The sequence below is a fragment of the Hylaeus anthracinus genome, unplaced genomic scaffold (assembly GCF_026225885.1).
Source record: "Hylaeus anthracinus isolate JK02 unplaced genomic scaffold, UHH_iyHylAnth1.0_haploid 11985, whole genome shotgun sequence".
NCBI classification, from domain to species: Eukaryota; Metazoa; Arthropoda; class Insecta; order Hymenoptera; family Colletidae; genus Hylaeus; species Hylaeus anthracinus.
Window position 1 is genome coordinate 9,515,850 of NW_026534333.1, and position 12,506 is coordinate 9,528,355.

Here is a 12,506-nt window from a genome sequence, read left to right on the forward strand (position 1 = left end):
ACTTTTACAGGTAAACTTATATCGCGGTTTCCTAGCGATATGCAACAGCGAAGATCAACACCTGAACGCGGTAGAACGATACGTAGAACTGGCGTCTGGTCTGTGCATGCGTGAATGGCGTAGGTTGCCGCACATCGTGAGCCACGTGCACTTGCCGCTGCTTCAAGCTGCTCAACAGATAATGGAGCTGCAAGAAGCGATGCAAATTCATCAGGGATTGTTACACGGAAGAAGCACATCGTTGCACGATATGAAAGCAATCGTGAAAACCTGGAGGAATCGGCTGCCCGTGATAGCCGACGACCTAAGTCACTGGTCAGACATTTTTACCTGGCGGCAGCATCATTACACGTTTATCTCGAGTCATTACGATTCGCAACAGGATCAGACGACCAACCACTCGATGCTCGGCGTACACGCGTCTGTTCAGGCGATCATTCACTTTGGTAAAATAGCCAGAAAGCACAATCTTTGCGGCGTATGCTTAGATTCCTTGTCGCGGATTTACACGATACCTAGCGTTCCTATTGTCGACTGCTTTCAAAAGATCAGGCAGCAAGTGAAATGTTACCTCCAGATGGCTTCGGTTAGCGGAAAAAACGAATTACAGGAAGGTTTGGAAGTGATCGAGTCGACGAATCTTCGATACTTCACAAAGGAGATGACTGCCGAGTTCTATGCATTGAAAGGGATGTTGTTGTCGCAAATCGGTCGATCTGACGACGCGAATAAAGCCTTCTCCGCCGCGGTTCAGTTGCACGATACTTTGGTGAAAGCCTGGGCCTTGTGGGGCGATTACTTGGAGCACATATTCACGCGCGACGGCCGTCAGATATCCATTGGAATTTCGGCAATCACCTGCTTCCTTCACGCCTGTAGACACCAAAACGAGTCCAAGTCGAGAAAGTACTTAGCAAAGGTGTTGTGGCTGCTCACGTACGACGACGACAAGTCCTCTCTCATGGAGGCTGTAGACAAATACGCGGTAGGAGTTCCTCCGATTCAATGGCTACCCTGGATACCTCAGCTATTGATGTGCTTGGTTCGGCACGAGGGCAACGTTATCTTGAATTTGCTAAGCCAAGTTGGAAGAGTGTTTCCGCAAGCTGTTTACTTCTCTATTAGAACTCTATACCTCACATTGAAGATTGAACAACGCGAAAGGTACAAGAGTGCAGAATTGGCCGCTGGGAAGAACCAAGAAGGTGTCGAAGGACGTGGAACCGCTGGAAATATACAGCAACAAGGAGTCCCTGAAACCGGGCCAATTCGAGCCACTCCGCCAATGTGGAGGTGCTCGAAGATCATGCACATGCAAAGGGACATTCATCCTACAATTTTGTCTAGTTTGGAGGGTATCGTGGATCAGGTTAGACTAAATCACACTTTATTAGAAATGATCGAAAGTTGCATATTATAGCCCCATAATTCAATCATTTTTGTCCGAGTAAACTTTCATTCACTATTCGTTATCCGAATGAAATTGTTCCTAACACTAAAGTGGATTTAACTGATGTGTTCCAGATGGTATGGTTCCGTGAAACATGGTACGAGGAAGTTCTAAGGCAGCTCCGGCAAGGTTTAGCCAAATGCTACGCGATTGCATTCGAGAACCGCGGTGCTGTGAGCGAGGCTACCATAACTCCTCACACGTTGAACTTCGTAAAGAAGCTGGTCTCGACTTTCGGGATAGGAATTGGTAAGACGGACGTCCGGATTTCTCTAATTTTCCGAACGAAATAAATTGTCTAGAACGATTTCTATAAATCGTAGAAAACATATCCTCATCTCAAAACGTGAACAACACATTTGGCTCAGCGGCTTCAGAATCCTTGGCGCGCAGGGCACAAGCTACCGTCCAGGATCCCGTTTTCCAGAAGATGAAAGGTCAATTCACTAGCGACTTCGATTTTACCGTTCCTGGGGCGAGGTTACTTCACAATCTAATCAGCAAGCTTAAGAAGTGGATTAAAATTCTCGAGGGAAAGACGAAACAATTACCTAAGTAAGTATTGTTTAACGAAAGTCTCGGTTAGTATGAACCATGAATCTCCATTTTACTTGTAAACAGTGATTGATCAACAAAATATGCTCAACAGATCATTTCTAATCGAAGAAAAGTGCCGATTTCTCAGCAACTTCAGTCTGAAAACCGCCGAGGTCGAGCTTCCTGGTGAATTTTTATTGCCCAAGCACTCTCACTACTACGTAAGGATAGCCAGGTTCATGCCAAGGGTTGAAGTTGTCCAACGGCACAACACTGCAGCCAGGAGGTTGCGTATTCGTGGACACAACGGTCGTTTGTATCCCTACTTGGTGGTCAACGACGCAGGACTTGGGGACGCAAGACGCGAAGAACGTGTTCTCCAATTGTTGCGAATGTTGAACCACTACCTGGCTAAGCAGAAAGAAACTTCTAGGAGGTTCTTACACTTCACCGTGCCTCGCGTTGTCGCGGTTTCGCCGCAAATGCGGCTCGTCGAAGACAACCCAGCATCGGTTTCTTTATTAGACATTTACAAACAAGGCTGTGCGAAATTAGGAATAGAACACGACGCGCCCATAGCTAGGTATTACGATAGATTAGCTACGGTGCAAGCTAGGGGGGCGCAAGCGAGTCATCAAGTTTTAAGGGACATCCTAAAAGAAGTGCAAACAACGATGGTGGCCAGGACTATGCTCAAAGACTGGGCGGTAAAAACTTTTCCGGGTGCAACGGATTATTGGACATTCAGAAAAATGGTAATGCATTAAAGAAGGAATACCACGGTAACAATCCAAAAAAAAGTCACTTTTAAAGCTTTTACCATGGTGTTTCCCTTTAAAGTATGCTTCGTTATTCAATTCCTAAATATTTAAACGCGTTTCTGTGTTACAGTTTACTTTACAATTGTCCTTGGCTTGTTTCGCGGAATACGTGCTTCACCTGACGAGATTAAACCCAGACATGATGTACGTGCATCAGGACTCGGGGCTCATCAACATCGCTTACTTCAAGTTCGACGTTGATGACACGTCGGGTGAACTGGATGCCAACAGGCCTGTTCCATTCCGCTTGACACCAAATATCCTCGAGTTCCTCACAAGTACAGGTTTGTAGAATTTATTCAACGATAAGAGTGTAGATAGAGTTTAAACGGTAGAAAAAAGGAATCGAATTTGATATCGTGACACGAACATTGTGTCTAGAAAAAAGTCACAGAATGGCCTGTCATTGCGATTATTAACGCAATAATGTATTAAATTAAATGATCTCATACAGGTGTTTCCGGGCCGTTAACTGCTAGCGCCATTGCTACCGCGCGTTGCTTAGTGCAACCATCATTCAAAGTGCACACGATACTACGTGCCATTTTGCGTGACGAAGTAATCGCAGATCATAACAAGAAACAAGAGGACGCAGAGAATGCATCTCAAGTTCCGACCGACATGAAAGGCGAACTTTTAATAGCGATGGTCAGCCGTGCAGTTTCAGCAATCGTTGGGAGGCTCAACTCTTTGGCCAACTTTGATGGAACTGACAGCAAGGTCAGCACATTGGTTGCTGCAGCCAATAGTCACGACAACCTGTGCAGAATGGATCCGTCTTGGCATCCGTGGTTGTAAACACATACTTTGACGGGCTTAATCGTGCTTCCAATATAAACAAATACAGAGAACACTGGTGGACATAGATGTTTCTCTCAGTTTCTGTGCAAAATCTGTATTATTTGTATTAATTTGGATTTTATGCGAGAAACATCGATGTCCATGAATACTCTCTGTCCTTTGGATCTTTTGATTTATACGGTTTCTTTTAAAATACTATTGCTTTTCTGTCATTTCAGTCGCAAGAAATACTATTTTTCATGTAAATACTACGTAGAGATGTAAGAAATTACTTACAAGACACGTTTTTAGTTGTGGCGGACAGAATCATTTGATTTTACGTTTCTAGAATCGACTTACTTCAATCATTTATCCGCGTACAACTTGTTTATATAATGTAAAAATTCTCATTTTCGAGAATACTCCATGTATCATTTATTGTACATAATTTTAAATGTAAGAGTTATTTATAGATCTGTTTATAAATTTAAAGAAAAAGAAAAAAACAAAGAATAAAATGTCCAAACTAATTACTCATTTTCCGATCCTACTATAAGTTTTTAGTCATTGAGAGAAATAAAGGAAAGGCATTTAAAACGACAAAATTAAATCGTATTAAATTCGTATATTTTAAAATAATTATATAATCGATGTCTCACTATTATTTATACTTGTTCCTTTCAATGAATCATCGTTCGAAAGAGTAATCTGATTTAAAAATATTATCAGCGCTACTTCGTAGGTTTTAGAGTGATATTTCGCAGCATGCACAAATCTCGCGCTGTTGCTTTTCGTCCAACTGCTGTCTGAATATCGTAAAATCTTAACAAAATGTCAGTCGTAAATAATTCGGGCAGTGCTTTTAAAAGACAAGGGACCTAAAATTCAACCACAACAGTGAAAATTTGATCTTTTAATCATTGCGAACATAGTAACTAAAATTATAACCTACCAATGTCTGAGGCATCCCTTGCAATACGATGCGAGTTCTATCTTTTCCGCATTGTACCATCAGACGTAAAAATTGAAGTATAAAATGAGTTTGTTGGGACACTTCACCGTCTCTACCAGCTAAAAACGTAAATATCGTGAACAATCCATTTAACGCCGATAACAGGGGATCCCTCAATACAAACAATGTTTGTCCGTTAGTCGGCCCCTGAGCTTGGGGACTTTGCGAACCAAAAATAGGATTGGAATCTCCTGATTCGTTTAATCTGAGAATCTTATTCGCTGGCACTCCAAGAGCGTCAAGTTCGTCGGCATCTAAATCTCGTCGCACGCGTTTTCTACTATTTCCGCGACATGGATTCGAATTGTTATATTCTAACGTAGAATATATACAATACACGCATAGTTTTGCTAAAATCGAGGACTGTGGCTCAACGAGTTCTTCGCTCCTATGAGAAATACAACAAAATATATTAAGCTTTAAAAATGAAAGCATAAACAATTGCTTATTAAAATTGAGTAGAACTTACTGTAACGAATTGTATAAATATTGTGGAATGATATGGTTAATAAGATCTAAGGTACAGTTCTCAATGTCAAGGTGGAAAATGGCGAACGCTAAGTCTACGGCTTGATCTAACTCCTGCTGGTAAGGATATTTTAATACTTCTTTCACTATGTTTGAAACAAACCATAGCGAACCGCCAGTGTTCAATAAAGATTCTAAAGACTGTGTTGCTTCAATATTTATCCACCCCCGTTGATTGACGTTTTTCCATACGGTTTCCAATTGTTCCAATATCGGTTGTCTGGATATAATGCTAAGACAAATAAAAACTATTCGTAGCGCTGATATAAATTTAGGTTAATTCAAATGGAAACAGGTGACATACCTATGAGACATCGAAAGTACCTTCGTTTTCGATTGCGTGGGTGGATGAACATCGTACTGCATTTTACGAATGATTTGAGACATTAAACTGGACCTAAGGGAGCAAAATTCTGCTTTAATACAAGAGACTTACATTTTTTTTTCTATGTACTAACCGTTCTTTAAGATTGTCCTGCATTTCGTCCCCAGGGAGAGGCGTTAAAAAATGTTGCACCATGTTCATTGGCTTCAAAAGGGCATCTTGATGAGTGATACTCATATATGCGCAAAGCCAAGCTGCTGCACAAACGGGTAAACAGCAGGCAGTGGCGCGTAAACCGTCTAAAGCTCTCTTAACGTCGCCAGCACCGAGTACATCACTTTCCCAAGCACAAAGAAGCTCTTTCACGGCACCCATAGCCGATTGACACGCGATGTGCCATTTTATATTACTCGATTTAAAGTCGGGGTCCGGGGAATTGATTTGCGCCAGCAACGCATCTACCCTAGCAGGATCAATATTTTGTAACATCTTTTGAGGTGACTTTGGTTGGTTTCGTTCCGGCATACATTCGCGTACCCATTGCTCGAAAAAGGAATCACCTCCTCCTTCCTCTAGAACGGCCTGAAAAATATAATCAACTCGGTTACATTGTAACAAGTTTAATACAGGGTCCTTATGTTTTAAACTTACATCAGACCCGTACGTTTGCACTATAGAACAAAGCATTAGAAATGATACGTCGAATAACATCGCTCTGGTTGCGGCAGTCTTTGGTGGTACAGGTTCGTTAATTTGTTTACTACATTCGTTGAATTTGATTAATTTGGTAACAAAAGTCTTCAGTTTGCCTTCCACAGTCGCCACAGCTAACATCAGTTCAAAACTCTTTCCAGTTAATACCTGATACAACATGCTCAGCAATGCCTCGTGGATCTTTGTGTAATCGGCGTTGAGCGTCTTCAATATTCCAGATAATGTAGGCTCGGCTCGCACGATTACTTTTGGAATAGAGGTCGTCAACGTAGAAGATTCTAATTTTTGCAAAGTTGCTGTAACACCCTCTCTGAAATAATGTTGACACAAGAAATGAGTGATATATGTATGTTCAAAGTTATTTTGAAAAAAAATTGTATTACCTTCGACTACTTAATTGCATGGCCTGTTTTTCCGTGACTAAATTCACTTTTTGCAATGCATTTAACAAACACTCGACACTGTTACAAGAACATGCTGTGTCCATTATATCGAGAAGCGGTGTAAATTGGAGCAAAAGTTCGAACGCATCTAGAATATCTTGAGAATATTCTAATTTATTATCACCTATTGAATCATTGATTTATGAAACTTAATATGTATATCGTATACTTATGTTATTAATACGGAAAACAATGCTATTAGGATTTATCACTAACCGTTCGAATGTGCAACATGTAGTTCCTTTAAAATAAGAGGTACCTTCAAAAAGGTGAAAGCACCCCACTGCGACTCTTTGAATGTACTCGTAACGTTATGTAGAGACATTAAACACGCACGAATTATTTCACAATACAATCTAGCGTTTGTGTAATTTTTAAGTCTTTGGACCATTAATAATTGATTAACAAATACAGTCGTCTCTGTGCTAGGATTTAATAGCACTTGAACTGCAAATAATGGCTGCAGGCAGTGTGTTATGGACTCCATTTGAGTCATTTCAGAAGACAGAGCTAGGCATTCGATCTCCAAATTGCACAGTTTTTTAAGAGATTCTTCAACTGGCACAGAAGACTTTAAACTACTAGTCTTCAATAAAGCTTCGATCTCTTGGCATTTTTTCACAACCTCTTTGTACAAATCTGAAAGTACAATTTTTATATTATACACACTGAAAAGAGTATTTTGTTGTATAAGAGATATTCTTATACAACCATTGTGATTCCATTTGTGATTACCTTTGTCATCATATTTGGCTAAGTACATCATCGCGCAAAGAAAATCCGAACTAAGCATTTGTTTTAATATACTTGCAGGTTTATCCATTAGTTCGGTTGGTTGTGGAGTCAGTGGACTGTTCTGAGGCATTTTTGTTAAAGTATGCAAATAACATTGTAACAACCAATGTACAATAGATAACACTGCAGCTGCCAAAAGATCTTCTTCTGATTTACCACGACAAGTTATACCTATTTGTATAGACTCCAAGAATTCTAGTAAACTTAAGATACAGTGGGGCTTATGAAAGGCATCGTATTTGCTTATCCGTTGCAATACAGCAGCATAGGAGACCAACTGTAATTAGATTTATACTTGTAAATACTGCATCAACAGCAAACAGCTAACAATTATACATACCTGAGAACTCAAAGAATGTTTCAGGTAAGAGAGCACTAACTGATTAGGACCTAATCCTACTAATGCCTGTTGCAATATACAGTCTGCTAAATTATATACATCTCCACTAACACCTCTTGGTAAAATCTAATGGTAATGTATAAATAATTATTTTCAAGTATATATACAAGGTTTTCCAAAAGGAACTTTATCCACTCCAAAAGTACTACTTACTGTTTTTATATTAATACCCCATTGTAAATCACTCCAGCGTTCTCTCCATGCTCGTAACAAAAGAGCTTTCAAACTACTGGTTTTACTTGTTACTTTAGTCTCCATAGTTGATGTTAAAAGATTACACATAATTTTTCCTACATAAGTAATGTCTGTAACATTACAAACTATCGTAATTATAAATAATACAGAACAAATATTATGATCTAGATTACTCGATATGCAATTAAATAAAATTTACTGTACAAAATACACAAATTACTTTTCAGTAATTAAACTAGGTATACATTCAACAACATTTAATATCGGAATACGTAACCTTCTATGTATCCAAAAGATACAATAGTTTATACTTGTTTTGCCTACTTCATTTCATAAAATTTAATTATTTAATAAATTACTGGCATCTTTTCAATCGGTTTTTCAGTTGTAACCTTTCCACAGCCGACATGATCAGCGTTCATCAGCGTCATGTGGCATCTGGTCACTGAACTATACTGAACTATATTTGACTATACTAATGTACCCGTGGTGCCATCGGTGGAAAACCGCCCAAGTTTGTAATGAAAGTAGTTTTCACCATTTCTCTAAGATGACGCCACCGATAAGTTTTAATGAATTATTCTTTATTTTTCATAAATGTATAATTAATACGATTCTTTGCTTTGTAACACTACAATATATTATTTCAATATATTGTTTAATCATTCACCTGCTTTTACATATGTACCCAGGTCTATAAATTCAGACTGTGTATCTATGTATAATCATCACTATTTGCAGTAAACGTAACGCAAATGTATTTTCCCTAAAAATAGCTTTACTTTACATAAAAAAAATAAAGGTATAAAATAATAAAATGATAAGAGCATGTGTTAATATGTTACATTTATCATTTTTATGAACAGTTATTTAATGCAGTAACAATTATCGATCCTTGGTTAGTGAGTAGCAATAACAGTGGGACCTATTTTCGCTACGAACTTGCATGTTTTCCCACCGATGGCGCCATTGATTCGAAACTACTTATACTAAATATATATTTCATTATTTTATAAACGTCAATTAACAAAATTTTCGTCTAGTATCGATCGCGTCTATTTCACAAAAATTTCATGTATCTCGTAACGAAAGCACATATACAAGATGTATATTTGAAAGTACATATCCTATCACGAACGTTTTCCTTTTTTAAACAATTCAAAATTTCGTAAGTTCATAACAGCCGTCAGTTATCATAAATTACAACGCTGTATAAAAATTTAAATTTCCGAAAGGTTAAGTAAAATATTCACACATACTTGGAATTTACATCGTTTTAATATTAAAACTTAATCAAAAATTAGGAATTGTTTACTGTTTAATTAAAATTCATATTGTATTGTATTCGTAGCAGTGTTTTTCACAAAAAATGGGCGTGTGCGCAAGAAGAGCACGCACACTAACTGGATGTTACGTTTTTTCGTGGCAAGGATGGAGTTTCCTTGTCTTTATTGGAATCCTGATAGCGATTGGATTATTTTATTATAATTATGTGCATGTAGGTGTATACTTCTTATGCTTTTCACGTAACCCTTTTTCATCTTATACTGGAATAATTGGGTTTCATCAAAACTCTAATGATAGGTGTTCCCTTTACAAATTTATTTTCCTTCCTTCTAAACGTTGTTTCAAATTTTTATACGTTCTTTTTTTAACAACTTTTATTGCAATATTTCAATGTCATTCTTATTCGTGAGATATAACTTTTCACATTATAGAATATAACACAAAATATAAAATATGACGCGTTCAGTAAAAAGAACGTTTATTTTTCGATTGCTTCAATTATTTAAGCGTTGAGTCGCGACAAATGTAACCTTTGAATATTTCTGTTAAAACTGAGAAAGGGAAAAATGTGAAGGAAGAAAGTTATATCGTTCGAAGGGGCAAATACAGTGATATAAACAGATCTTCTACTTGATATTATCTTCAAAGCTATTAAAAGGTTATCGGTATTTTTTAAATGGCACCATGTATTTTTAATTGGATTGCATAATAGCTAATATCAAGGCCAGTTTATCTGCACAGAATACCACGACCTTGAAATGACCTAGGACTAAAAGATTTATAATCAAGTAATGTCAACTTTAAAACGTGCAATTGTTTGAATTAAAGTAAATTTTTTAAATGATAACCATCAGCAATAACACAAATCTGTCGTCGGATCTCAATAAATGGCAATGACAGTTTGTATACGTACTCGTAGTTTGTATACAATTATGTTTGTGTACACTTTGAGATCACTTACAGTTAATGGTACACATATTAATTACTACGAATGAAACCTAATATCTTAAAACTCCAAGTCTCATAATTAATATTTAATATTACAATCGAGCTTAACATTTCAAGTCCAAAATCATCTCAAGGTCATATCGTATATCGTTAAATTCGCCTTAATATTAGTTACTACTCTGTGATATAATCTTGAAATTGATTTTAAAAAGTTATAAATTATGGTATGTCGTACGAATAACGCTGATGATCGAAAATGTCAATTTTTTAACCTGACAAATATGTTACAGAAATCCTGAGCTCGACGTGGACATCTATCCCAGTATACCTGACCCTTCTCGAAGTCAAAAGGAAGGGAGAAAGGGAGAAAGGCCGATGACCTAATGTATGTTATAATAGGGTCCGCGGGGGTATAGATTTCACCTTGAATTCCATCGTGTGTAAACCCTACGTTCAATGCTTCCGAGCAATGGTAAACACGATATAAGAATATCGTTTGCTTTCAACGATCAAGAAGCGTCAAGATTACAAATTTACTAAAGCGTGTAGCATAGTACTTGAATTTCACAATAAATCATTAAAGTCTATAAAATAAATGGAAAGTCAAAGCTTGCATCGTTTTCAGATATTATTTCAATTTCAATTCACATTGGGGAGTAATAAAACATTTTTGTTTTTGAGAATTATTTTTAAGTTTAACGTAATGTTTTGTTGTAAACATAACGCATGTTAAGTCTATGAAGATAAGCATTTAATTCCTTACGACGATTTACCCAAGGACAAAGGAGCATTTTTTTTTTTTTTTTTTTTTTTTTTTTTTTTTATGGCCTCCTGTGTGCGTTCAAAATTTTATTGGAACCTTTCGAGCTACGACAAAGTAAACGTTCAGATGGATAGACAGGCAGGCAGACGAGCAATAATTCTGAAAATAAATTTGTTGGCTTCGGTACCGTTAACCAAACCCAAAAATATCAAAAATTCGAGAAGCAACAAAGTTACTAAAATACTTACCATTACAGATTTATTTATATGCATAAATATAATAAAAAGCAAGTCTCTTTTGTTTGCGATTCTTAGGGATATACTTAGCGACAAACTGTGATTCACCGTACAAAATACGTTGTACAGTTATAATCAACCGAAATCGATTAATCTGATGCAATATCAAGGTTCACGAACATAACTCCGGTTTTATTATTCTCCGTACATCTACGCAATCATTATTTCAATTCTAAATCGTATAAAAATCAATTTTACATTAGCTGCAAACATATCAAGTTTCCTAAAGCCCTTTATACATAGTAAGCATTTGAACAATCAATTTTTAGTCGTCAATCGTCAAAGTAAAACGTGCAAACTTTCGACTCCCTCTGACGTAATCGCAAAACGGAATGAATATTTCGCCCAACAGGTCGCAATTATTTCATCACATTCAAAATGCGACACGCCCGTGTCGACTCCGAATCTCGAGGAATCGACCTATTGCTGCACTAGCCTGATCGACCAATCGCTGGCCCACAAGCTCAGTGACGTACCTAAAAAATGAGCAAGGGGAGACGCCAGACCATAAAAAAATTAGTAAATAAGGAAAATTAGTAAACTATTAGTGGTTGATTCGACTCTAAGCTTGTGTTAAAAAAAAAGAGCTTAATGTAATGGAGCAAGTCAAATTTGTTATAAAATATGCTTAAAAGCACACTTTTATAAAATACAATTTTTATTTAATTTATATCAAATATTTAGAAACATGGTTACGAATAATATACCGAGAAAGTGTAAGAGTAAAGGTATGATTAAGGAAAGTAAATGAAAAACTTCTTATTTGGTAAAAAATATTTCGTCATTTATTTACAAAATATTATGCCTGTGTGTAAAAAAAGAAAAGTTATCCACTAGCGCGGGTGATTTTGGCTCTCCTGGTAATCTGAAACACATAATCGAAAAAGTTTATTAAACTATGTCGTCGCACCTATGGTCGGAACCTCCACTTATTTATTTCATCGAAAATAAACAAAATGGCAGCGTTTCTTGTGAGAGAGAAAAAAAAACACTTTTTTTGTACCGTAAATCAGGTGAAATTGTAAGTAAAAATCAAAATATCAACTACTTGGAGGTTCCGACGATAGATGTGATGACATAGTTTAAAAATCGCGCCGCTAGACGTGAATCCCCTCCCCTAAGCACAGCAGTGGGACGCGCCACTGCGCAGACTCGGCTCCTGTCGCTGTGACGCGCTTAGTGCCACGTTGGCAGTTGAATAGAGAGGGTCGT

General features: G+C 37.3%; 2 protein-coding genes and 1 long non-coding RNA gene across 7 annotated transcripts in view; 2 read left to right on the forward strand and 1 right to left on the reverse strand.

Annotated features, from left to right (window-relative positions):
* LOC128887161 (transformation/transcription domain-associated protein) overlaps positions 1-4,069 on the forward strand; it is a 26,425-nt gene extending 22,356 nt beyond the window's left edge. For all 3 annotated transcript variants that reach the window (XM_054142744.1, XM_054142746.1, XM_054142747.1), the window contains 6 exons: positions 11-1,369; positions 1,525-1,699; positions 1,774-2,005; positions 2,100-2,742; positions 2,879-3,092; positions 3,263-4,069. In XM_054142744.1, coding sequence (XP_053998719.1) covers positions 11-1,369; positions 1,525-1,699; positions 1,774-2,005; positions 2,100-2,742; positions 2,879-3,092; positions 3,263-3,606 — 2,967 coding nt within the window. In that variant the 3' untranslated portion in view covers positions 3,607-4,069. The remainder of the gene's footprint in view (positions 1-10; positions 1,370-1,524; positions 1,700-1,773; positions 2,006-2,099; positions 2,743-2,878; positions 3,093-3,262) is intronic.
* A 129-nt stretch (positions 4,070-4,198) lies between these two features.
* On the reverse strand, positions 4,199-8,448 carry LOC128887163 (mediator of RNA polymerase II transcription subunit 24). Of its 3 annotated transcripts, XM_054142750.1 has the most exons (12): positions 8,278-8,447; positions 7,959-8,110; positions 7,746-7,871; positions 7,346-7,682; positions 6,827-7,249; positions 6,551-6,734; positions 6,105-6,477; positions 5,587-6,035; positions 5,433-5,525; positions 5,070-5,360; positions 4,541-4,988; positions 4,199-4,466 (listed from the first exon to the last, which is right to left on the reverse strand). In XM_054142750.1, exons 2-12 carry the CDS (start codon positions 8,085-8,087, stop codon positions 4,320-4,322), a joined length of 3,000 nt encoding a protein of 999 aa, XP_053998725.1. In that variant the 5' UTR covers positions 8,088-8,110; positions 8,278-8,447; the 3' UTR covers positions 4,199-4,319. The 3 variants fall into 3 exon arrangements, with proteins under 3 accessions (XP_053998725.1, XP_053998724.1, XP_053998726.1); XM_054142749.1 differs by having other exon boundaries at positions 5,587-6,477; XM_054142751.1 differs by lacking the exon at positions 4,199-4,466 and having other exon boundaries at positions 4,541-4,659; positions 4,725-4,988; positions 5,587-6,477; positions 8,278-8,448.
* On the forward strand, positions 6,055-8,267 carry LOC128887165 (uncharacterized). The gene is made up of 3 exons (XR_008459976.1): positions 6,055-6,196; positions 6,308-6,513; positions 7,424-8,267. It is a non-coding gene; the product is annotated as an uncharacterized LOC128887165 (long non-coding RNA).
* Positions 8,449-12,506: the final 4,058 nt, after the last annotated feature.

Bases quoted from the DNA above. Each gene is read 5' to 3' on its own strand.
- LOC128887163 (XM_054142749.1), bottom strand. From the start codon at position 8,087: ATGTGTAATCTTTTAACATCAACTATGGAGACTAAAGTAACAAGTAAA. The intron at 6,478-6,550 runs GTAATACAATTT...ACATTATTTCAG, and splicing joins ATGCAATTAAGTAGTCGAAG to AGAGGGTGTTACAGCAACTT. The intron at 5,526-5,586 runs GTTAGTACATAG...TTGCTCCCTTAG, and splicing joins CAGGACAATCTTAAAGAACG to GTCCAGTTTAATGTCTCAAA.